Genomic DNA, 22,891 nt, shown 5'->3' with positions numbered 1-22,891 from the left:
AGCTGTAGTCCAAACCAGTAAATTCCTATGAGCTTTCTGAGTACATACAGTATAGACCAAAAGTTTGGACACACCTTATCATTCAAAGAGTTTTCTTTATTTTCATGACTATGACAATTGTAGATTCACACTGAAGGCATCAAAACTATGAATTAACACATGTGGAATTATATACATAACAAACAAGTGTGAAACAACTGAAAATATGTCATATTCTAGGTTCTTCAATGTAGCCACCTTTTGCTTTGATTACTGCTTTGCACACTCTTGGCATTCTCTTGATGAGCTTCAAGAGGTAGTCACCTGAAATGGTCTTCCAACAGTCTTGAAGGAGTTCCCAGAGATGCTTAGCACTTGTTGGCCCTTTTGCCTTCACTCTGCGGTCCAGGTCACCTCAAACCATCTTGATTGGGTTCAGGTCCGGTGACTGTGGAGGCCAGGTCACTCTCCTTCATGGTCAAATAGCCCTTACACAGCCTGGAGGTGTGTTTGGGGTCATTGTCCTGTTGAAAAATAAATGATGGTCCAACTAAACGCAAACCGGATGGAATAGCATGCCGCTGCAAGATGCTGTGGTAGCCATGCTGGTTCAGAATGCCTTCAATTTTGAATAAATCCCCAACAGTGTCACCAGAAAAGCACCCCCACACCATCACACACCATATCCTCCATGCTTCACGGTGGGAACCAGGCATGTAGAGTCCATCTGTTCACCTTTTCTGCGTCGCACAAAGACACGATCTCAAATTTGGACTCATCAGACAAAGCACAGATTTTCACTGGTCTAATGTCCATTCCTTGTGTTCTTTAGCCCAAACAAGTCTCTTCTGCTTGTTGCCTGTCCTTAGCAGTGGTTTCCTAGCAGATATTCTACCATGAAGGACTGATTCACACAGTCTCCTCTTAACAGTTGTTCTAGAGATGTGTCTGCTGCTAGAACTCTGTGTGACATTGACCTGGTCTCTAATCTGAGCTGCTGTTAACCTGCGATTTCTGAGGCTGGTGACTCGGATGAACTTATCCTCCACAGCAGAGGTGACTCTTGGTCTTCCTTTCCTGGGGCGGTCCGCATGTGAGCCAGTTTCTTTGTAGCGCTTGATGGTTTTTGTGACTGCACGTGGGGACACTTTCAAAGTTTTCCCAATTTTTCGGACTGACTGGCCTTAATTTCTTAAAGTAATGATGGCCACTCGTTTTTCTTTACTTAGCTGCTTTTTTCTTGCCATAATACAAATTCTAACAGTCTATTCAGTAGGACTATCAGCTGTGTATCCACCTGACTTCTCCTTCACCCCACTGATGGTCCCAACCCCAATTATAAGGCAAGAAATCCCACTTATTAAACCTGACAGGGCACACCTGTGAAGTGAAAACCATTTCAGGTGACTACCTCTTGAAGCTCATCAATAGAATGCCAAGAGTGTGCAAAGCAGTAATCAAAGCAAAAGGTGGCTACTTTGAAGAACCTAGAATATGACATATTTTCAGTTGTTTCACACTTTTTTGTTATGTATATAATTCCACATGTGTCAATTCATAGTTTTGATGCCTTCAGTGTGAATCTACAATTTTCATAGTCATGAAAATAAAGAAAACTCTTTGAATGAGAAGGTGTGTCCAAACTTTTGGTCAGTACTGTACAGTTAACATAAATCACAAACATGATGTGAAAAAACCTGATATATGATCACTTATTGTAACATCTGTCTGTTCAGTCTCTCAGATAACTTTACTGTGTTGAACTTGCATTCAGTATGATTCGTCTAATTCTACTCCTGGCGGCCGCCTGCGTTATGGCATATGGTAGGTAATTTTCATATCTTCTATTGAAACTTGTTATGGAAAGTGGTTGCGCAACCACTGTTCCAACCAACCAGTTTCACTTTGGGCTAGGGCAGGGATCAGCAACCTGCGGCTCTCCAGATGTTGTGAAACTACAATTCCCAAAATGCCTACTTGCTGTTTTCTTCTCAGAACTCCCATAGAAATAAATGGAGCATGCTGGGAATTGTAGTTTCACAACAGCTGGAGAGCCGCAGGTTGCTGATCCCTGGGCTAGGGCTTTATTCTGGTAGTCCCCTGCTTTTAACCCTAAAACCAATGTACAGGGAAGTGGATTTTGCTGCAGGGGTGCAACCAGACTACTTGGAATTGTACCAGTGTGGTTGGCAGCTGACCCCCACAGAAGTCAAAGAAACTGATGTGAAGCACTGAGAGATCAGGCAATACTCGTAGTCAGGGCAGGCAGAGTTCACGCAAATCTGTAAAATTAGTCCAAGGTCAAGGCCATCAGGCAGCGGAGGGTCAAAATCGGTAAACAGGCAGAGTTCAGTACATGGGCAGACCAAAAAGAACAGCACACCATAACTTGTAAGTAGCAAGCTAGACAATCTAAAGCTCAGGCACCCTCCAACTGGAGAAGGTGCTTTATATATTCTTAAGACAGCCAGCCATAGGATGTGTAAGAATTAGGGAATGTGCAAGCTGGTCCTTCAAGAGCCAGGTAGCGCAGGCTGGGCAGAGAAGCACAGGCTTCTGACTGCAGTTGAAGAATGAGACTCCGACAGCCAGGCCTGCTGTGGGTAAGGACTCATGCACACGAACGTATTTTCTTTCCGTGTCCGTCATTTTTTTGCGGACCGTAAGCAAAACCATTCGTTTCAACAGGTCTGCAAAAAAAAGAAGTTGCTCTGTGTATATTCTGTTTCCGTATGTCCGCATTTCTGTTCCGCAAAAAAATAGAACATGTTCTATTATTGTCTGCATTACGGACAAAGATAGTACTCTTCTATTAGATGCCAGCTGTTCCGTTCCTCAAAATACGGAATGCACATGGATGTCATCCGTATTTTTTGCGGATCCATTTTTTGCAGACCGCAAAATACATACGGTCATGTATATGACCAATGAGGAAGAGGAGAGGCAGGTGGTCTATGCTGCCAGGCAGGAGTGGGAAGATGAGTAGAGTTACACCCGTTCCCTCCCAAGACAGTGGGACAGCGGCGGGCATGGGCTACCGTGCTAACACACATGAAGGCTGCGGCACTACTGTGAGCCCTTCTGCCATCTCAAGCATTTGATCAGCAGGGTTCCCAGTTGCCGGACCCCCACCAATCAGATACAGATTTTTTGCTAGTAGCCTCACTATTCTCACTATTTTTTTGTCTTTCTTGCTTCTTTAAAAAAAAAAAGCAGCAGGATCAACTTGCAGGATAAAGGGCTGGATGAACAGATCTCTTTTTTCAGCCTTACTAACTATGGGGAACATTTATTAAGACGCCGGTCTTAATAACCCCTATACCTGGCAGTGGATCCGCCGGAGTTACGAAGAGTTTACTGCTTCTACATAACTTTGGTGGATCCTCCGCTACTTCTAAATGTAAGAAGTGCGTTTGTTGTGCGTTTTTTGCAGCATTTTTAATGTCGTTTTGTGACGCGTCTTTTTTTTAACCAATGGGTGTTCACTTCAGTACAAAACTGCATTTTCAATGTGAGGTTCTTGATACGGAAAACGCACAAATAAACACGTGGAGTTGTATTTTTATGCTTCCTATTCATTTTAGCTGATGCTGACCCAAGATAGGGCATGCTGCTTCTTTTTTCCACGTGTTAAAAAGCAAATGCTCCTTCCCCAAATAAATAGGGGGGGCTGTTTTGAGACTTTTTTTTGCAGATTTTGAGGCAGAAATGCTCCAAAACCAGTGCCAAAAAACTCATTGTGAACTGGCCCTTACACTGCCTGATGTTCAGGCACATTATCGCTAACGGGCATTTATACAAACACTTGTTAGCGATTATCTGCCTGTGTAAAGGTGCTGCTGATTACCTGATGAGCGAGTGATCATTTGTGCAGACACCTACAACATTGTTTGCGATTTTGCCGTCAGAAAACAATGATTCTATGGGGATGAGCAATGGCAATTAGCGATCGCTCCTTCCCATACTGTGGAGAAGATCACTGCATGTAAATGCAACATTCTTCTCCAGTAACCAGTAAGCAATTGTCAATAAGGAACACTTCCTTCCCGACAATCACTTGCTACATCAGACCTTGTAAAGGGGCCTTTAGAAAGATTTGCTTGTGTTACGTACCTCTCCTCTTCATCCTATGGCAAGAGAGATGATGCACAACCTCATTTATCTAGCTCTAGGTCAGGCTTATGTCACAAAGATCACTTAAAGTGGTTTTCCAAGACTTTACAATTGATTACCTATCCTCAGGATAGGTCATCAGTATCTGATTGGTGGGAGTCTGACACCCAGGCCTCCCGCCAATCAGCTTTTGAGAAGGCAGCGGAACTCGCAGTAGCGCACTTGCCTTCTTTACGCTTTTCCTAGGCCAATGACGGCACGTTCATCGGTCACGTGGCCTAGGAGCAGCTCAGCCCCATAGAATTGAACGGGGTTGAGCTGCGATACCAAGCAGAGCTGCTATACAATGTACGGCCCTGGTCTTGTTGAGCACAGGAGCACCATTGACTTCTCAAACAGCTGATCGGCGAGGGTCCCGGGTGTTGGACCCCAAGTTATCAGATACTGATGACTTATCCTGAGGATAGGTGACTAGGCAGCACAGTGGCTCAGTGGTTCACACTGGTTCCTTGCAGCTCTGGGGTCTTATGTTTGATTCCGACCAAGAACAACATCTGCATGGAGTTTGTATGTTCTCCTCATGTTTGTGTGGGTTTCCTCTGGGTACTCCGGTTTCTCCCCACACTCCAAAGACATCCTGATAAGGAACTTAGATTGTGAGCCCAATTGTGGACAGAGTGATGTAAACCGCTGTGGAATATAGTACCGCTATATAAGTGAGCTTAAAAAATTAGTTGTGAAGTCTTGGAAAACCCTTATAAAGGGAGTGTCATGGTTCGGTGTGAGAGTGAAACACCACACCAAGAATAGGAGGGAAGTGAGGAATTGGGAATCAGGCCTGAGAACTAGGGAAGGAAAATGGACACCTCCTAGTGAATAGTGATGGATGAACATCTGCTGGGACGGTGCCCGAATGCGATCAAATGTTCACGAACCGCAAGTTTGCGTTGGGTCCCATTTATTTTAATGGCAGGCGAACCTGAAAAACCTTCAGCTTATATTTGCAGCCAATAAATAATTACTAGAAGTGCACAAATAGTCCCACAACATGGACAGTGACACCAGATGTATTATTAGAATTTGCGATCTCCATTCATTATTTTTTTCAATGCAAAATATCAGCAATATAATTTTCGCGTACGCGCATGCGCAAATGCACTATACAGTACCCAAATGCACTATATAGAAAGTATATTGGTAAATAACACCCCGCTTCAATCTGTTTTTTTGGGGGACGACTGGTATATCACACCAGGAGAAATTATTTGTTCCAATAACGCTTGTCCCTCTATATACCTGCAGTATCGCAGCAGAACCGCACACAACTGCCGCACAATACAAATGCACTATAATATACTGTCTAACATAGAAAGTATATTATAACATTGCACGGAAGGCAATCCATTAGAATATACATAAAGATAAAACGTAACCTTTAATAATGTTACTTTGAGGCTCCATTCACACATCCGTAAGTGTTTTGCGGATCCGCAAAACACAGACACCGGCAATGTGCATTCCACAATTGGCAGACCGCACATCGCCAGCACTATAATAGAAAATGCCTAATCTTGTCTGCAATTGCGGACAAGAATAGGACATGTTCTATTTTTTTGCGGAAACGGAAGCACAGATGCGGAAGTGCATATCCGCAAATGCGGATGTGGATCCGCCAATGCGAATGTGGACAGCACATTCCGGCCCCAATGAAAATGAATGGGTCTGCACCTGTTCTGCAAAATTGCGGAACGGTTGCGGACCCATTTTGCGGACGTGTGAATGGAAAAGATATCCCTCAAAATGAAAATAAATTGAATTATTAAAGTGTCGGGATTCGAACCCGTGACCAGCCACATCCCAGGCGGTAGCCCTGCTTACTAGGCTACCGTCCTCTCTGGACATTCCTCCCTGAAGCCTATTAGTTACCTCAGTCTTGCCAAGCCTTGCTCATCACCCTTGATTCCCCACACCTGGTACTTCCCTATATAAGTCCAGCCCCTTGCACTCTAGCTTTGCTGATTATTGAGCTCCTGAGCCTTGATCAAGCTTCTCCTCATCCGCTGCTCCTGCTACAACTGAAGTCCACTGCTGACCAGGAATTGCCTACCGACTACTCTTCTGCTTGACCCTACCTACTGAACTGCTACCATCGTTGCCATCCGGATTGTCTGACTACGCTTACTGCCGCCTGCCCTGACCCACCGCCTGCCTACCGACTACTCTTCTGCTTGACCCTACCTACTGAACTGCTACCACCGTTGCCATCCGGATTGTCTGACTACGCTTACTGCCGCCTGCCCTGACCCACGGCCTGCCTACCGACTACGCCTCTGCCAGACTTCTTGCACCTACTACCTGCCTGCGGTCCTTGCCACTGGGCTCCACTCCTACCTCCAGCCAGCGGTCCTCTGACTCAGGTGAGCCTCAGTACAGGACTGTTACAGAATAATCAGCCACACTATGGAGTCCGCAATGGCCACTCTGCGTAAGCAGGTCTCCGAACTTCAAGATTTTGGTACAACATTTCAGGAGAAATTTGCCCAGCTCCAAGGCGTAGTCCAAAGCCAACAGAGGGAGATTATTGAACTACAGAGGCAACTCCTGGACGTTCGCGGCGCGCCCGCAGACACCCGCATGCCACTCCCATCAAGATTCAGCGGCGACAGACGCCAATATCGGGGGTTTCTAAACCAATGCCGCATCTATTTTCAGATGTACCCGGCCCCCTTCACCACTGAGAAAAAGAAGGTGCTATTCGTGGTCAATCTCCTGACGGATGAAGCATTAGCATGGGCATCACCATACGTGGAGACTAACAGTCAGCTCCTGGACAACCTAAACAACTTTATCACCGCCATGAGCCAAGTCTTCGATGACCCCAACCGCTGCATACGATTCCCATCCGAGTTCTGCACGCTAAATTGCTCCCACAAACCCGTCCTTCCACCCGAAGACACCACCATCTCAAAACTATCCGTCAAGGATCTGCTACCCCCTCAATACCGTGAGTTCCAGGATGTCTGCGACAAGAAAAACGCAGACAAGCTGCCACCACACCGACCCTATGACTGCCCTATAGAACTGTTGCCCGGGGCCGAAATACCCTTTGGCAGTATCTACTCCCTCTCAGAGCCTGAACTCAAGGCCCTGAAAGAGTACCTGGACGAGGACCTGAGGAAGGGGTTCATCCGGCCCTCCACCTCCCCCGCGGGAGCCCCCTTTTTCTTCGTAGAGAAAAAAGACTCCTCCCTGCGTCCCTGCATAGACTACAGAAAGCTTAATGACATAACCGTAAAAAACCGGTACCCACTCCCACTGATTTCCGAACTCCTTGAGAGACTCCGGGAAGCGAAGATCTTCACCAAACTCGACCTTCGAGGGGCCTACAACCTCGTCCGAATCCGCCCTGGGGACGAATGGAAGACCGCCTTCCGGACACGTTATGGTCATTTCGAGTACCTGGTCATGCCTTTCGGACTCTGCAATGCTCCCGCCACCTTCCAGCACTTCATTAACGACGTCCTCAGGGACATGCTGGATCTGTTTGTAGTCGTTTACCTGGACGACATCTTGATCTTCTCTGAAGACCTCGAGCAGCACCGCGAACACGTCCGCAGGGTACTGCAGAGACTCAGACAGAACTCTCTCTATATCAAGCTAGAGAAATGCGAGTTTGAGCGAACCACCACTCAGTTCCTCGGATACATCATCTCCCCAGAGGGCCTAAGTATGGACCCGGGGAAGGTCCAAGCTGTGATGAACTGGCCCATTCCGAAAAACGAGAAGGAGATACAAAGATTCATTGGCTTCGCCAACTTCTATCGGAAGTTTATCCGGAACTTCTCCAAGGTCATATCACCAATCACCCAACTCACCAAGAAGGCAGTCCCCTTCTCCTGGACACCCGAGGCCCAGGAGGCCTTCACCAAGTTGAAACTCCTCTTCACTTCTGCCCCAATCCTAATCCACCCGAACCCCGAGCTCCCATTTACAGTTGAAGTGGATGCATCAGACTCTGCGGTGGGGGCAGTTTTGTCACAACGGACAGGGGAGAGGATGCTATTACACCCGTGCGCATATTTCTCCCGCCAGATGTCCCCCTCCGAGAAGAACTATGACATCGGGAACAAAGAACTGCTGGCGATCAAGGATGCCTTCTCCGAGTGGAGACACCTGCTGGAGGGAGCCACCAACCCCATAATTGTACTAACTGACCACAAGAACCTCGAGTTCATCCGCAGCGCTAAGAGACTCTCAGCCAGACAGGCCAGATGGAGCCTATTCTTTTCCCGCTTCAACTATCTCATCACCTATCGCCCTGGATCAAAAAACGGCAAGGCTGACGCCCTCTCCAGAATGTTTTCCGAGCCCTCACAGAGTAACAAGGGCCAAAATAACATCTTACCCGAGAGAAGGGTCGTAGGGGCCACCTACTCTAAAGAACTCCTGGGCACAATCAAAGAAGGATACGAAAATGACCCCTTCCTCGCCCACCCCACAAGGAATATCAGCCTTACGTTTAAGAACGGTCATTGGTTTCATCAGGACCTACAACTATATGTACCAGAAATCGCACGGCTCGAAGTGCTCAAATTCAACCATGACTCCAAGCTGGCCGGCCATTTTGGCATAAAAAAGACCCAGGAGCTTCTCTCCCGCTCCTTCTGGTGGCCAACATACAAGGAGGACATCAAGAGGTACATCTCCTCGTGCGCGGTCTGTGCCCGCAATAAGACTCTTCGTTCCTCCCCTGTGGGTCTGTTACAACCCCTCCCTATTCCCTCCCGCCCCTGGGGCTCGATCTCCATGGACTTTGTGGTAGACCTTCCTCCTTCAAAAGGGATGAACACTATCCTGGTCGTGGTCGACCGTCTCACCAAGATGGCCCATTTCATCCCCTACAAAGGCCTACCCACAGCCAAACAGACGGCCGATCTTATTCTCAGAGAGATCTTCAGGCTGCATGGGATCCCGGACGACGTGGTCTCCGACCGAGGCGTACAATTTGCCTCAAAGTTCTGGAAGAACTTCTGCCTGGCGCTCGGGGTTAAAGTGAACCTGTCCTCTGCTTTCCACCCTCAGTCAAACGGGCAGACGGAGAGAACTAATCAGACCCTAGAGCAATACCTACGCTGTTTCAGCTCCCACCTGCAGGATGACTGGCTGGATCATCTCCCCACGGCCGAGTTCGCCTACAACAATGCTGAGCACAGCTCAACCAAGCACAGCCCCTTCTTTGCTAACACAGGCTCGCACCCGGTGTTCATTCCCCACCTACCCGTCGCCTCCACCCTCCCAGCTGTGGCCGAACGCCTAACAACCCTACAGGAGGCACAAAAGAACATTATTGACAACCTCCAGCTTGCCCAGAGGCGCTTTAAACAGGGAGCAGACAGACGTCGCAAACCCACCCCGGGCTTCCATGTGGGAGACAAGGTGTGGCTGTCCACCAGGAACCTTAGATTGAAGGTCCCCTCCAAAAAATTTGCCCAAAGATACATGGGTCCGTTCCGGATCACTGCACAAATCAACGAGGTCACTTTCCGTCTCGACCTTCCGGACTCCATTAGGGTGCACCCTGTCTTCCATTGCTCTCTCCTCAAGCCATACGTGGAGAACACCTTCACAGGCCGCCACTCTCCCCCTCCACCACCCGTGAGGGTACAGGGTGAAGAAGAATATGTTGTCGCAAAGATTCTCGACTCCAGGATCCACCGGGGAAGACTACAATACCTAATTGGGTGGAAGGGTTACCCTCCTGAGGATAACTCCTGGGAGCGAGAAGAAAATGTCCACGCCCCCAGACTGGTAAAAGAGTTCCACCAACGGCACCCCGGTAAGCCTTCCCCTGCGGTGCCCGGAGGTCACCTTGGAAGGGGGGGAGTACTGTCGGGATTCGAACCCGTGACCAGCCACATCCCAGGCGGTAGCCCTGCTTACTAGGCTACCGTCCTCTCTGGACATTCCTCCCTGAAGCCTATTAGTTACCTCAGTCTTGCCAAGCCTTGCTCATCACCCTTGATTCCCCACACCTGGTATTTCCCTATATAAGTCCAGCCCCTTGCACTCTAGCTTTGCTGATTATTGAGCTCCTGAGCCTTGATCAAGCTTCTCCTCATCCGCTGCTCCTGCTACAACTGAAGTCCACTGCTGACCAGGAATTGCCTACCGACTACTCTTCTGCTTGACCCTACCTACTGAACTGCTACCATCGTTGCCATCCGGATTGTCTGACTACGCTTACTGCCGCCTGCCCTGACCCACCGCCTGCCTACCGACTACTCTTCTGCTTGACCCTACCTACTGAACTGCTACCACCGTTGCCATCCGGATTGTCTGACTACGCTTACTGCCGCCTGCCCTGACCCACGGCCTGCCTACCGACTACGCCTCTGCCAGACTTCTTGCACCTACTACCTGCCTGCGGTCCTTGCCACTGGGCTCCACTCCTACCTCCAGCCAGCGGTCCTCTGACTCAGGTGAGCCTCAGTACAGGACTGTTACATAAAGTTAAGCAAAAAGCATAGATGTGGTCGGCAATAACAAGTGCTCGGCAGCACTAAATCAGAAACCATATGTCCTACCACAATCCGGGGGGTTCCAGTGCACATCGATGAATCCAGGAGGGAAAGCAAACACCATCCATCCCTGGGCTAGATGATGATGTGGTATTGAACGACAGGGTGGGCAAAGAACTGTCTGGCCCTGATAGCCTAACCACAGACCACCCGCCCTGATAAGAGCGACCCCGTCCGGAACCTTACCCTATATAAAAATGGCCCTAGTAAGCCCCTAGCCCCTAACTTCCAGGTGATCACTATATAGATCTATATGTTTTTGACTCATTATAAAAGTATATTATAAGTATATCGCACCCCTCTGTGTATCACACATATAGATAGCACATCTATACTAGTGCTTAAAATGACTTTTGTGGCCATATTAGCTAGCATTTGATGTCCCTAACAGTCTGTCCCTGCTCCACACAGCAACCGCTCCCTACACTGGCAAAATACTGAATGTAAAATGGCGGCCAGATCAGGTTTATTTATAAGGTAGGGGGTACGTCCATGTGCTGAAATGTCTCAATTGGCTGTCCTGTACCACCTGATGGATGTGTCATGGGTCAAAGTTCTTCATAATGTAAAAGAATATGGCGGGCGTGAATTTCTCCATATGTTCGCATGTTCGGCGAATCGCGAACATGCAAAGTTTGCCGCAAAACGACCGCCGGGCGAACCGCAAGGCCATCTCTACTAGTGAAAACCCTAACCAAAATCCTGACTGACTACCAGTATGAACAGACCCCAAAGGTAGGTGAGTTCATATACGCAGGAATACTTAGAATCCTATCAAGCCCTATAGGACCCTGGTACTAATGGCAGGGACGAGACTACCTGTTCCTCCAAAAGGAAGGACGAACAGGAGTCTCATTCAGGCCTAATAAAAACAATAGGAAAATTCAACACACAGAACCCAAATATAATACAAAAGGCAAAGGAAAGACTTAACTTCAAAGGAGCAATGGAAGCACCAGGAACTCAACAGAGATCCAACCACAATCTATCCAAAGGTCCAAACAGAAGCTATAAACCACACAGCAACTATAAATATTGAAGGTTAAATGACCCTAATAGCCACACCTGGGGAAAGAAGGTGTGGCAAGCACCAGAAACAACACAGACGTCATTTAATTTAAACTAAAAACATGTCAGCTCAAACCACGTGTTGCCATTCTCACTGATCTTCTGCCACCTGATACGGGAATGTCCATGACAGGGAGTCTGTATGCTCCAAAATCAGTTTTAAAGTAAGTCATGTACGGCAGGTGACATGAAACATAACCATAACTTTTGTGTGAAAATAAGTTCCTCTAATTCAGAGACATGCTACTGTTTATCTATATGCAAATAACATTTCTCAGGGTACAGTGGATGGTTCGCTCTGTTCAGTGAACCTGGCTTCCCCTGCATTATTGCTACAAGCTCTGAAATCTCAGGGACTACAAAAATGACCAGAGGGGGAGGTGTTGGCCAGTGGAGAGTTTGTGCATCAAACAGACCAGCCCTGTCCATGGTGCACCAAAAGCTTTAATTGCATGAAAATAGCTCAGGATTAGAGGACCAGATTTTCAAAAGAAAGGTATGGTTATGTTTTGGGATCACCTGTCACACCTTTTGATTTCGGAGGTGACAGACTCCAAGCATCTTTGGGTAATTTCCTTACAAACATACTGTAAAAAGCTATAATCAGTGTTTACCTTCTTGAACATTGAGCATATTTAACCTTTCCTTATTCTTTAAGGTTGTCCAACCATTGTAAGCAGGGCTCAGTGGGGTGCGAAGAGCTCAAAGTGCACAAGAAGGCTGTCTACTCCTGTTCCTAATGTGGTCATCCACCACACGGCAGGGGCCGCCTGCAGTTCCAGGTCGAAATGTAACACACGAGTCAGGAATATACAAAAGTTTCATATGAATTCTAGAGGCTGGTGTGACATCGGCTACAAGTAAGAGACAAAACAATCGTAATAACCAAATGGTCTTCAGAGAATAAGGCTGGAAATCATGGTAGAATGAAGAATAATTATGTTATAGCTCTATGTGGTCAGGCACATGGGCAAATTATGATTTTATACAAACCCTGTGGAGCCATAATACATCACCCTCCGGAATGTATAAGACTTTACTATATCTCCTTACTGTGCCTTAATTTCATATAAATGTTAAAGAAATATTTTCTGGCAGATTATATATCTAAACAAGATCTAAATCCAATAAAACAAGATATATAATAAAAGTGATAATATAATAATAATGGCACATCCCATTGTATGCTAATTTATGGAGATACTCCCTTAAAAGAGAAGTCTACGAATCTGAGGTGCCATTTAGCTTTCAGCAAATGGTTCTGCAGTAACTAATATTTTCTTTGGGATCATGTGAAAGATGACAGATTGACAGATAGCTTACCTGTATTTTGATTGTGAAGAGGGAGAAGACTAGTGTTGAGCGAACTTGTGTTTTCAAGTTTGGCGTACAAGGTTCAGGTTGTCTAAGGATTCCGTTATGGATTTCACTACCATCTACCATAACTTATGGTCCATGGTAGCAGAATCCATAACTGAATCCTTAGATAACCCGAACCTTGTACGCCGAACTTGAAACACAAGTTCACTAATCCCTAGAGAAGACCACTAACAGTCTCATCTGGCGGCAGCTTATCTCCCCGAGTAGAAAAGTATCAAACATATTGCCCGGTCCTTACCTCCACCTAGATTTACCATCAGGGGAGAGTTAGGAGCTCCACACATTTGATGGAAATCAACAGCTTCAGCCAACATGCATCAAATATGTGTGGCCAACGTAAGTCCTAAATAAAGCAAATATAGGAATGGATGAGAGCAGATTGATATTGAACCAATACTGTTACCTGGGAGGCTTCATTATAAAATGATAAAACTTACTAGAGTAGATAATATAAATGTACTAGGGTAGATAATATAATAATTTATACCATTCTGCACATAGTTTCCTGATTGGAGAGGACGGCGCTGTGTATGAAGGCCGAGGATGGACAACCCATGGATCACATGCATTAACCTACAACCCCATCTCCGTCGGTATCAGCTTTATAGGATCCTTTGGTGGTAAGTGGGGGCTGAAGATCAATGATGGTTATTTTGGGGGTAATATCAAGTGAACGTTGTAGTGGTTTTGTTGTCGTTTATCTGTCTGTGAAACAGTTGGTGTAAAATACTTGGTATAAAATCTCACTCAGCTCTTCAGTCTTGTGCATAAAGGGAGCCTTTCATCAAGAAATGTACTATAACACGAGGCACGGTGTCTTGTAGGGCTAGCTCAGGTGAATGTAGTGATACAGTTCAATTAACGATCCATTGTTTCATTCTGGAGAAAAGGTGCTTTTAATCCATATGCAAATTAATACTTCGATGCACTAAAGATGGACCCAAGTCACTCTGCGCACCTGTAATGACCGGCGTCATGCACAGGGAGGAAAAAGGGAAAGCCCTGCCCAAGGGAGAGGGAAAGGTGGTGACCCCTAACTCACCTTGCGGCTGGCACCTGACTGCCCTGACGTCCCTAGACGGGTTCCTCACCCGTGCGGCGATCACGTGCCTAAACCCTGGCTTTCCCTAAAATGAGCCCTAGATAGTGAACGGGCCGGTGGGACCACTGTCACTAAGAGGGAAACACCAGGGAGAGGACAGACAAAACAGACAAACACATACACCCAGGTGGGCGACCATAATAGACCACAAAGGTCCAACAGGGATCCGGAGGGTAGCGTTCTGGACCAACTACCAGAGAACGCAGCAACACAGCTCCAGAGGGTCAGAATAGATGTCCAGGCAGGAAGCTCTATATCTGGCAACCAGAGAAGTGTGAGAGGGGAATATAAGGAGGTTGGGAGTGCTGGACAAGGAACAGCTGAGGAGAAGGAGCTACGGATCCCTGAGTGAGCCAAAAGGGTTTGCAAAGCAAACCCAGAGAGTTACCATAAGGAAACAGCCCTATCTTACATAGAGCGTGCAGCCAACCGCTGCGACTTCCTGACCCCGGGTATAACGGAGTCAGGCGTGGTTCTTGACACCCTCGTGACAGCACCCTTGCTCTTCCTGCTTCCTCTAGCCGCAACCCTTCAACTTCTTGATTGACAGGGCCAGGCAAGATGAGTATGCAGCAACCTGGCCCAGCCAATCAAGAGGGAGAGGGGTGATCTAGAAGAGGAAGCAGGAGGAGCAAGGGTGCTCAGTGTACTTACCTGCTTATTTGTATATGGATTAAGGTAAGTTCATATCTCTGTTTAACTGATCTGGCTGTTCTGGCAGAGATTTCAGATCCGGTGGTGTGAACCTACTCTTAAAAGCATTAGTTTCTCCAAAATCAATGGATCGCTGAAAGGTATCATTACATTCGGCTGAGCTAGCCATACAAGGCACTGTATCTGGTTTAACAGAGACTTTCCTGATTACAGATTTCCTTATAAGCTCTCTCTTGTCTTCTCAGGTCGTGCTCCCAATGCTGCTGCTCTTAATGCAGCTAAGCGTCTCATTGCTTGTGGAGTCTCCAAAAATTTCATCAGAAGAGCTCATACAGTGAAGGGACATCGCAATGTAATGAAAACAAAATGCCCAGGAAATAGCTTGTACAAGATCATCCAACGTTGGCCAGGCTTTAAAGCTTAAGAGCAATGTCTGGAGATACTGAAGACTCTTTAAAGCTTCAAGAAAAGCCAAAGCTAAGAAGATGCTGAGAATATGCAATGCTGAATATGCCATGTCCAATTCTCCGAACATTGGAGTTTGTATACATGCTTGTACAGAGTGCCTGACATTTCTTCTTCATACATTAATTAAAGGTCTTTCGATATCTCTTTATATTGTTGACACTTTTCTTTAGTACAGTTTTAGTTCAATGGCTAAATTAATGGGAAGCAAAAAGTTGTCTAAAACCACATCCAGGGTGACTATCATGATCACAAACCTGTTGAAGTTGTTTCTTTGACCTAATAGCATCTTAACCCCTTAAGGACTCAGCCCTATTTCACCCTAAGGACTTAGCCATTTTTTGCAAATCTGACCAGTGTCACTTTATGTGGTGATAACTTTAAAACGCTTTTACTTATCCAGGCCATTCTGAGATTGTTTTTTCATCACATATTGTACTTCATAACACGGGTAAAATGGAGAAAAAAAATTCATTTTTATTTATAAAAAAATATAAAATTTACCAAAATTTTGGAAAAATTAGCAAATTTCCAAGTTTAAATTTCTCTACTTCTATAATACATAGTAATACCTCCAAAAATAGCTATTAGTTTACATTCTCCATATGTCTACTTCATGTTTGGATCATTTTGGGAACGACATTTTATTTTATGGGGACGTTACAAGGCTTAGAAGTTTAGATGCAAATCTTGAAAATTTTCCCACTTTTTAGGGACCAGTTCAGGTCTGAAGTCACTTTGTGAGGCTTACATAATAGAAACCACCCAAAAGTGACCCCATTCTAGAAACTAAACCCCTCAAGGTATTCAAAACGGATTTTACAAACATTATTAACCCTTTAGGTGTTCCCCAAGAGTTGATGGCAAATGGAGATGAAATTTCCACTAACAAAGCAAGGGTTAACAGCCAAACAAAACTCTATATTTATTGCCCTCACTCTGCGGTTTACAGAAACACCCGATATGTGGTCGTACACCACTGTATGGCCCCACGTCAGGGCGTAGAGGGAAAGGAAAGCCGTGTGGTTTTTGGAAGGCAGATTTCGCTGGACTGGTTTATTTACACCATGTCCCATTTGAAGCCCCCTGATGCACCCCTAGAGTAGAAATTCCAAAAACTTGACCCCATTTTGGAAACTACGGGATAGGGTGGCAGTTTTTTTGGTACTATTTTAGGGTACATATGATTTGCTCTATATTACACTTTTTGTGAAGCAAAGTAACAAAGGGATCAGAAACTTGCATAAACGCTACAAACCGCAGGTCTCAATTGACCTGCGGTTTGTAGCGATCGGCAATGCGTGGGGGTCTCAGGACCCCCCTAGGCATTGTCACAGGGTGCCTGCTGAATGATTTCAACAGGCACCCTGTTCCGATCACTGCCGGCCGTGCGGCAGTGATCAAAACTACACAGGACGTACCGGTACGCCCTGGGTCCTTAAGGACTCAGCAAACATGGCATACCAGTACGTCCTAAGTCCTTAAGGGGTTAAATGGCTTCCAGGTTTCTTATTTATGAACACATCACTTAGAATGATCAGGATATAATATTTTATGGAGCAGCAATAGCAGGAACCTTCCCTTACATTCCCATGAGCAAGCGGTAAGAAGAGCAAAGTATGTCCTAAAGGGTCTTACACATCGGTAAAGATCCAAAATGGCAATACACCGAGTACACAGCTCCTTTATTAAAGGCTCTGAGTGTACTTAGATATTAAAGGGGTATTCTGGCTTCATGAAATTAATGGCCTGGCGGCTGTCTGCAAAAGCCCCCATATTACCTTTCTGTGTGGATGAGGAGCTGAGCTCCATCACCACTGTTGTCTTCCCACATTTCAACAAATTTAAAGAAAAAAGGGGGGGGGAAATTATAAAAAGTATGAACTTAATTTTCTATGGAATGACCTTACATTGTATGGAATATAAACCAGTCATCGGCATGCACCTTCTACATCGGTGCAAGCTGCATGTTTCATGGGCTTCTTGTAATTGCTTCTCTATGCAATAGCATTATACAAAAGAATGCATAATATAATTGTGATGCCAATGCTCATTATTGATTCTGCCACATAAAAAAACAATAAAAATGTAAAAAAACAAAAACATCATGCTCAATATTGCATTGTTTGAGGCCAAAATTGGTGAAGACAATTTTCATCCTGACAGTTGCCACTGTGAGAGAAGGATTTATTATTTTATGCATATATAATGAGAATATTCTGTAGTACACATTTCTGTCCACTAGATGACTGCAAACCATATGTATGAGAAGGTCAATAAGGGAGGGGGAAGAGGGGATTACATTACAGTTTTCAAATACACCTATAAACTCAGGTGAAGTTGCTGAAACCACTCCTATCAGGTTAAGGAGCGAATAGTCTCTTCTTAAGGAACACCCCTTTTGTGATGTCATGTCTGCTATTTAAGTGAATGTACTGTGAATAAAGGGTCTCTTCTACCATGGCTCAGGGAAGATGAGAAGATGCTTTCATGAAACCACCTAGTGTGTCTGGTCTCATTATAAAGCTGTATGGCATGCACATACTTATACTTCTATTTGATTTGGCACCACACAAAGAAGAAGAAGCGCATGAATTGCGCTGACACCACATTTACAGATTACACCAGTGCAACAAATCTGTGCAAGTAAGGGTCAGTTTTCTCGTTACTTAGATAGATTGGATCAAACATATTTAATAAATTAAAATGGTGCCGATTTCAGGGAGAAATGTACATTTGCCCACAGCAGATGTAGATTTGATTGTCTGCCGGACTGAGAGGTCAAAATGCACCAGACTGATTGACTAGAGCGTGATTGGTCCAGGAAACACGGTCCGCGTGCCGTCCGCTTTTCCTGGTCCAAATGCGGTTCCCTTGATCCGAACTGACTGCATGATTGTGTTTTATGATGCAGTCAGTTCGTATCGGATCATGGGTCTAATGTACTGTACTGACATGATGAGCACACTGTCCCGGGATCAGATAGGAACTGACCAGGGGCTGTCTGAGCTCTCTTTATGGCTGCCTAACAATCTGATGTTCTCAGCATTAATTAATTTAAGAGCATCATTTACTTATGCAACTAACTAGTGTCGCTGTTATTTGGTTCTGCAGTATTTTGTGCTGCACTATGGTATTGCCAGGTCCATGTAAGTCACAATTTAGTCCCCTGTTTTCACTACTTTTTTGACCACTGAGGAAAAAACCTATGAGGGTTTCGAAACGCGTCTGGGAAAGAGAAAACGCAGCAAAAATTAAAGAGCACAAGATCTTGTATCAAAAAGTAATCCTGTAGTTACGGAGCGCGATCAGCTTCTCAAAATCTTCAACTCGCATGCGTCAGGTATTAGGTGCCGGCACCAACGCGCATACAGAGCGCGGACACAAGCGGCCAGAGCAGCAGATCGACTCACACAAACAAAGTCACATATGTATCAATTGCTACTAAAATCGACAGCAACATTGGAATCCTGGTAAGCGGATAACATCACTATTTACCAGATTACTACGTATAATTGTTTACAGTATTCATGGAACCGAGTTACTACGTAGCAACCATAGGAACTTACAATAATAACCACATGGTGTATATGGAAACCAACCACTAAGCGGCAACCTCAGGATTAGGGGCGTAGCTAGAAATAGCTAGAAGTGACTGGGCCCCACAGCAAATTTTTGTATGGGCCCCCCCCTACCCACGCTTCGCAACTCCCTCCTCCTGTGTAAACCCCAATCCTTTGGCCAGACCTGGCTGCCATGCCGTCCTTTTCCTATTACAAACCGGATTCCAAAAAAGTTGGGACACTAAACAAATTGTGAATAAAAACTGAATGCAATGATGTGGAGATGGCAAATGTCAATATTTTATTTGTAATAGAACGTAGATGACAGATCAAACGTTTAATCCGAGTAAATGTATCATTTTAAAGGAAAAATACGTTGATTCAAAATTTCACGGTGTCAACAAATCCCCAAAAAGTTGGGACAAGTAGCAATAAGAGGCTGGAAAAAGTAAATTTGAGCATAACGAAGAGCTGGAAGACCAATTAACACTAATTAGGTCAATTGGCAACATGATTGGGTATAAAAAGAGCTTCTCAGAGTGGCAGTGTCTCTCAGAAGCCAAGATGGGTAGAGGATCACCAATTCCCACAATGTTGCGCAGAAAGATAGTGGAGCAATATCAAAAAGGTGTTACCCAGCGAAAAATTGCAAAGACTTTGCATCTATCATCATCAACTGTGCATAACATCATCCGAAGATTCAGAGAATCTGGAACAATCTCTGTGTGTAAGGGTCAAGGCCGTAAAACCATACTGGATGCCCGTGATCTCCGGCCCCTTAAACGACACTGCACCACAAACAGGAATACTACTGTAAAGGAAATCACAGAATGGGCTCAGGAATACTTCCACAAACCATTGTCAGTGAACACAATCCACGGTGCCATCCGCCGTTGCCAGCTGAAACTCTACAGTGCAAAGAAGAAGCCATTTCTAAGCAAGATCCACAAGCTCAGGCGTTTTCACTGGGCCAGGGATCATTTAAAATGGAGTGTGGCAAAATGGAAGACTGTTCTGTGGTCAGACGAGTCACGATTCAAAGTTGTTTTTGGAAATCTGGGACGCCATGTCACCTGGACCAAAGAGGACAAGGACAACCCAAGTTGTTATCAACGCTCAGTTCAGAAGCCTGCATCTCTGATGGTATGGGGTTGCATGAGTGCGTGTGGCATGGGCAGCTGGCATGTCTGGAAAGGCACCATCAATGCAGAAAAATATATTCAGGTTCTAGAACAACATATGCTCCCATCCAGACGTCATCTCTTTCAGGGAAGACCCATTTTTCATTTTGCATTTTGCATTTTTCAACAAGATAATGCCAGACCACATTCTGCATCAATTACAACATCATGGCTGCGTAGGAGAAGGGTCCGGGTACTGAAATGGTCAGTCTGCAGTCCAGATCTTTCACCTATAGAGAACATTTGGAGCATCATAAAGAGGAAGGTGCAACAAAGAAGGCCCAAGACGATTGAACAGTTAGAGGCCTGTATTAGACAAGAATGGGAGAGCATTCCTATTTCTAAACTTGAGAAACTGGTCTCCTCGGTCCCCAGACGTCTGTTGAGTGTTGTAAGAAGAAGGGGAGATGCCACACAGTGGTGAAAATGGCCTTGTCCCAACTTTTTGGGGATTTGTTGACACCATGAAATTCTGATTCAACATATTTTTCCCTTAAAATGGTACATTTTCTCAGTTTAAACTTTTGTTCCGTGATTTATGTTCTATTCTGAATAAAATATTAGAAGTTGGCACCTCCACATCATTGCATTCAGTTTTTATGCACGATTTGTATAGTGTCCCAACTTTTTTGGAATCCGGTTTGTATATATTTATATATCTGTCATGTAGTGTCATTGTATAATACTGTAAATACTGTTGCGGGGGCCCTGTCAAAGTCTTCACTCTGCCTTTGCCGAACTTTACATTTCCCTCCCTTCTTTTCCTGTAACCCTTTGTGAAATAGGACCCATCACCACACCTGACATGTCTATTTTATTAATTAGTTGTCCAGCTTAATCAATATAAATCAATAAAGAAGGGTCATAAAGTCGAAATATAATGTCCAGCAGTATTGATCCCTTTAAAACATAACTTTTACTATGCAATTTATAAAATAATACCACCGTAGTGGTTCACCAGTGAATAGTGATAGAACAAACAACAATAATCCAAGATAGACAATGTTCCTGGGAGCTGATCGTGGATATACCTATAAAGGGGTGAGTGAACACAAGGCAGCTGAGGGGAGCAGTTGGCAAATCTATACTCTCCCTATGTTCTCCCTGGCTAAAACCTCAGCCCAGGGACGTCCCCTAGTGGTGGAGACTCCCTGTCCTCGTTCCTGGGCTGACTGCCCTGCGTTTACCCTCCTCTCCAAAAATAACAAAAATGTGCTCCCCAGGAAGCTGACGGATGTAATAATGCGTCCCTGGTAGATGGATACTAACAGGGATGTTCATAGATAAAGACCAGTTCAATGTATAGGTGAGTTAGATAGATATCACCTCTAGACAAAAGGAACCAAACACAGGGGCATCAGAAGGGTGCGTTCCCAGGTTGGTTCCACAGAAGCCCCTACGCGTTTCCCCTATTACTAGGTTCATCAGGGGGCATGCATGATCAAAGATACAACCATCAATCAAATGATAAATCAAAGATACTTAAAATATAGTTGAGGGAACAGGACCAGAGACGCAGATGATAACAAGCATAGGACCAAGGGACCCATTTGATATGTCCCACCTGTAAGAGATAAACATATTCTAAGTTCAGATGTTGGATATAGTATACATATCCCCTATATCTCCTTCTCAATCGGCACTTACTTAATATCCTGTGCAGTCAGGGGGCCAAAGTGCCCACAAGATAAGGGCCAGTACTTCACCCAGGAAGCTGTGAGCAGAAAACCATATAATGTGAAACCCACTACATACTAAGATATTATCAGCTCCCTGTAGATGGTCCTTACTTACATATTAAGCTGCGTCCTGGTGGCGTCCTGTTCCTCCTCTCAATCACACTCACTCTTTCTCATTCCCCTAAATACCCACTTACCCGCTGTAGAGCATTAGCGCTAATTGGCATGCAAAGTCAGCTTATGCCAAACAGTGAGGCACCACAGCCGGCCTCGCTTCCAGCCTGAGAGCCGCATGTGTGTGTAGTAATTCATCCCTCCCAAGGCCAGGTGCATACCTCCCATCATCAAGAGCCGGCCGGACCAGGTGGAACGCACTCTGCGACAACATCCGGTCGCGTGGAACGCACAGTCGCGTCACTTCCGGTCTGTGCAATACCTATCACAGGTGGAACGCACAAAGCGGCCACATCCTGTTCTGTGAAACGCAAGGTAGCGTCACATCCGGTCTATGGGCCGCATCGTTTTGGCCATACATAGAAATCAAATGTCAAAGGAGGCAGCACGGTAGGCAAAGCGACGCTAAATAACTACACACAGATCCGACCAGCCTCATCTGGCATGATAGTGTATGTTATGGCATATCAGTAGTGGGGGACGAAAAATGGAGTTTGAGGGGTACTAGTAGTTCACTATCATACTTTTCACTATGGTGTATACCCTATGATAAAGGTGACACCTATGGCACATTAGATGGCTAATGTGCAGTCTGGATACAAAACGTATCCAAGTTCTTTCATCTTGGCCATCAATGCGATTACCGACGTGGCGTAATTTGTTAGACAGAGAGAGAGGAGAGACGTACATATATATATATAGAAACCCACCCCCCGAAAAGATCACAGGTAGCAAGAAAATGTGAGTCTCTCATTGATCCCTAGTGGTGCCTGGGATCTAAAACGGTGGATCCAGACGCACTCTTTCTGGAGGATTTTACGGTCCCAGTCTCCACCCCTTGGTGACAATGGGATGGTTTCCAGGACCGAAAATCGCAGACATCTGGGATCACCGCCATGAACATCAATTACATGTGACGCGACGGGTGTGATCTTTTTCTTCACCACGTCGTTCA

At 45.4% G+C, this 22,891-nt stretch overlaps 1 protein-coding gene across 1 annotated transcript; it reads left to right on the top strand.

Moving 5' to 3' along the window:
* Window positions 1-1,715: 1,715 nt before the first annotated feature.
* Window positions 1,716-15,589, top strand: LOC121009231 (peptidoglycan recognition protein 1-like). Its single transcript, XM_040442209.1, has 4 exons — window positions 1,716-1,803; window positions 12,397-12,598; window positions 13,620-13,738; window positions 15,120-15,589. Exons 1-4 carry the CDS (start codon window positions 1,755-1,757, stop codon window positions 15,296-15,298), a joined length of 549 nt encoding a protein of 182 aa, XP_040298143.1. The 5' UTR covers window positions 1,716-1,754; the 3' UTR covers window positions 15,299-15,589.
* Window positions 15,590-22,891: the final 7,302 nt, after the last annotated feature.

This window comes from Bufo bufo, chromosome 8, assembly GCF_905171765.1.
Source record: "Bufo bufo chromosome 8, aBufBuf1.1, whole genome shotgun sequence".
Classification (NCBI taxonomy): domain Eukaryota; kingdom Metazoa; phylum Chordata; class Amphibia; order Anura; family Bufonidae; genus Bufo; species Bufo bufo.
The sequence above is the reverse complement of the archived record's forward strand: the minus strand, read 5'-3'. Positions and strand labels throughout refer to the sequence as shown.

What these genes read in the sequence shown, in the direction of transcription:
- LOC121009231 (XM_040442209.1), top strand. Translation starts at nt 1,755, where the DNA reads ATGATTCGTCTAATTCTACTCCTGGCGGCCGCCTGCGTTATGGCATAT. An exon ending in TGGTGTGACATCGGCTACAA is followed by an intron (nt 12,599 to 13,619) that starts GTAAGAGACAAA and finishes TTCTGCACATAG; the next exon opens with TTTCCTGATTGGAGAGGACG. An exon ending in CTTTATAGGATCCTTTGGTG is followed by an intron (nt 13,739 to 15,119) that starts GTAAGTGGGGGC and finishes TTGTCTTCTCAG; the next exon opens with GTCGTGCTCCCAATGCTGCT.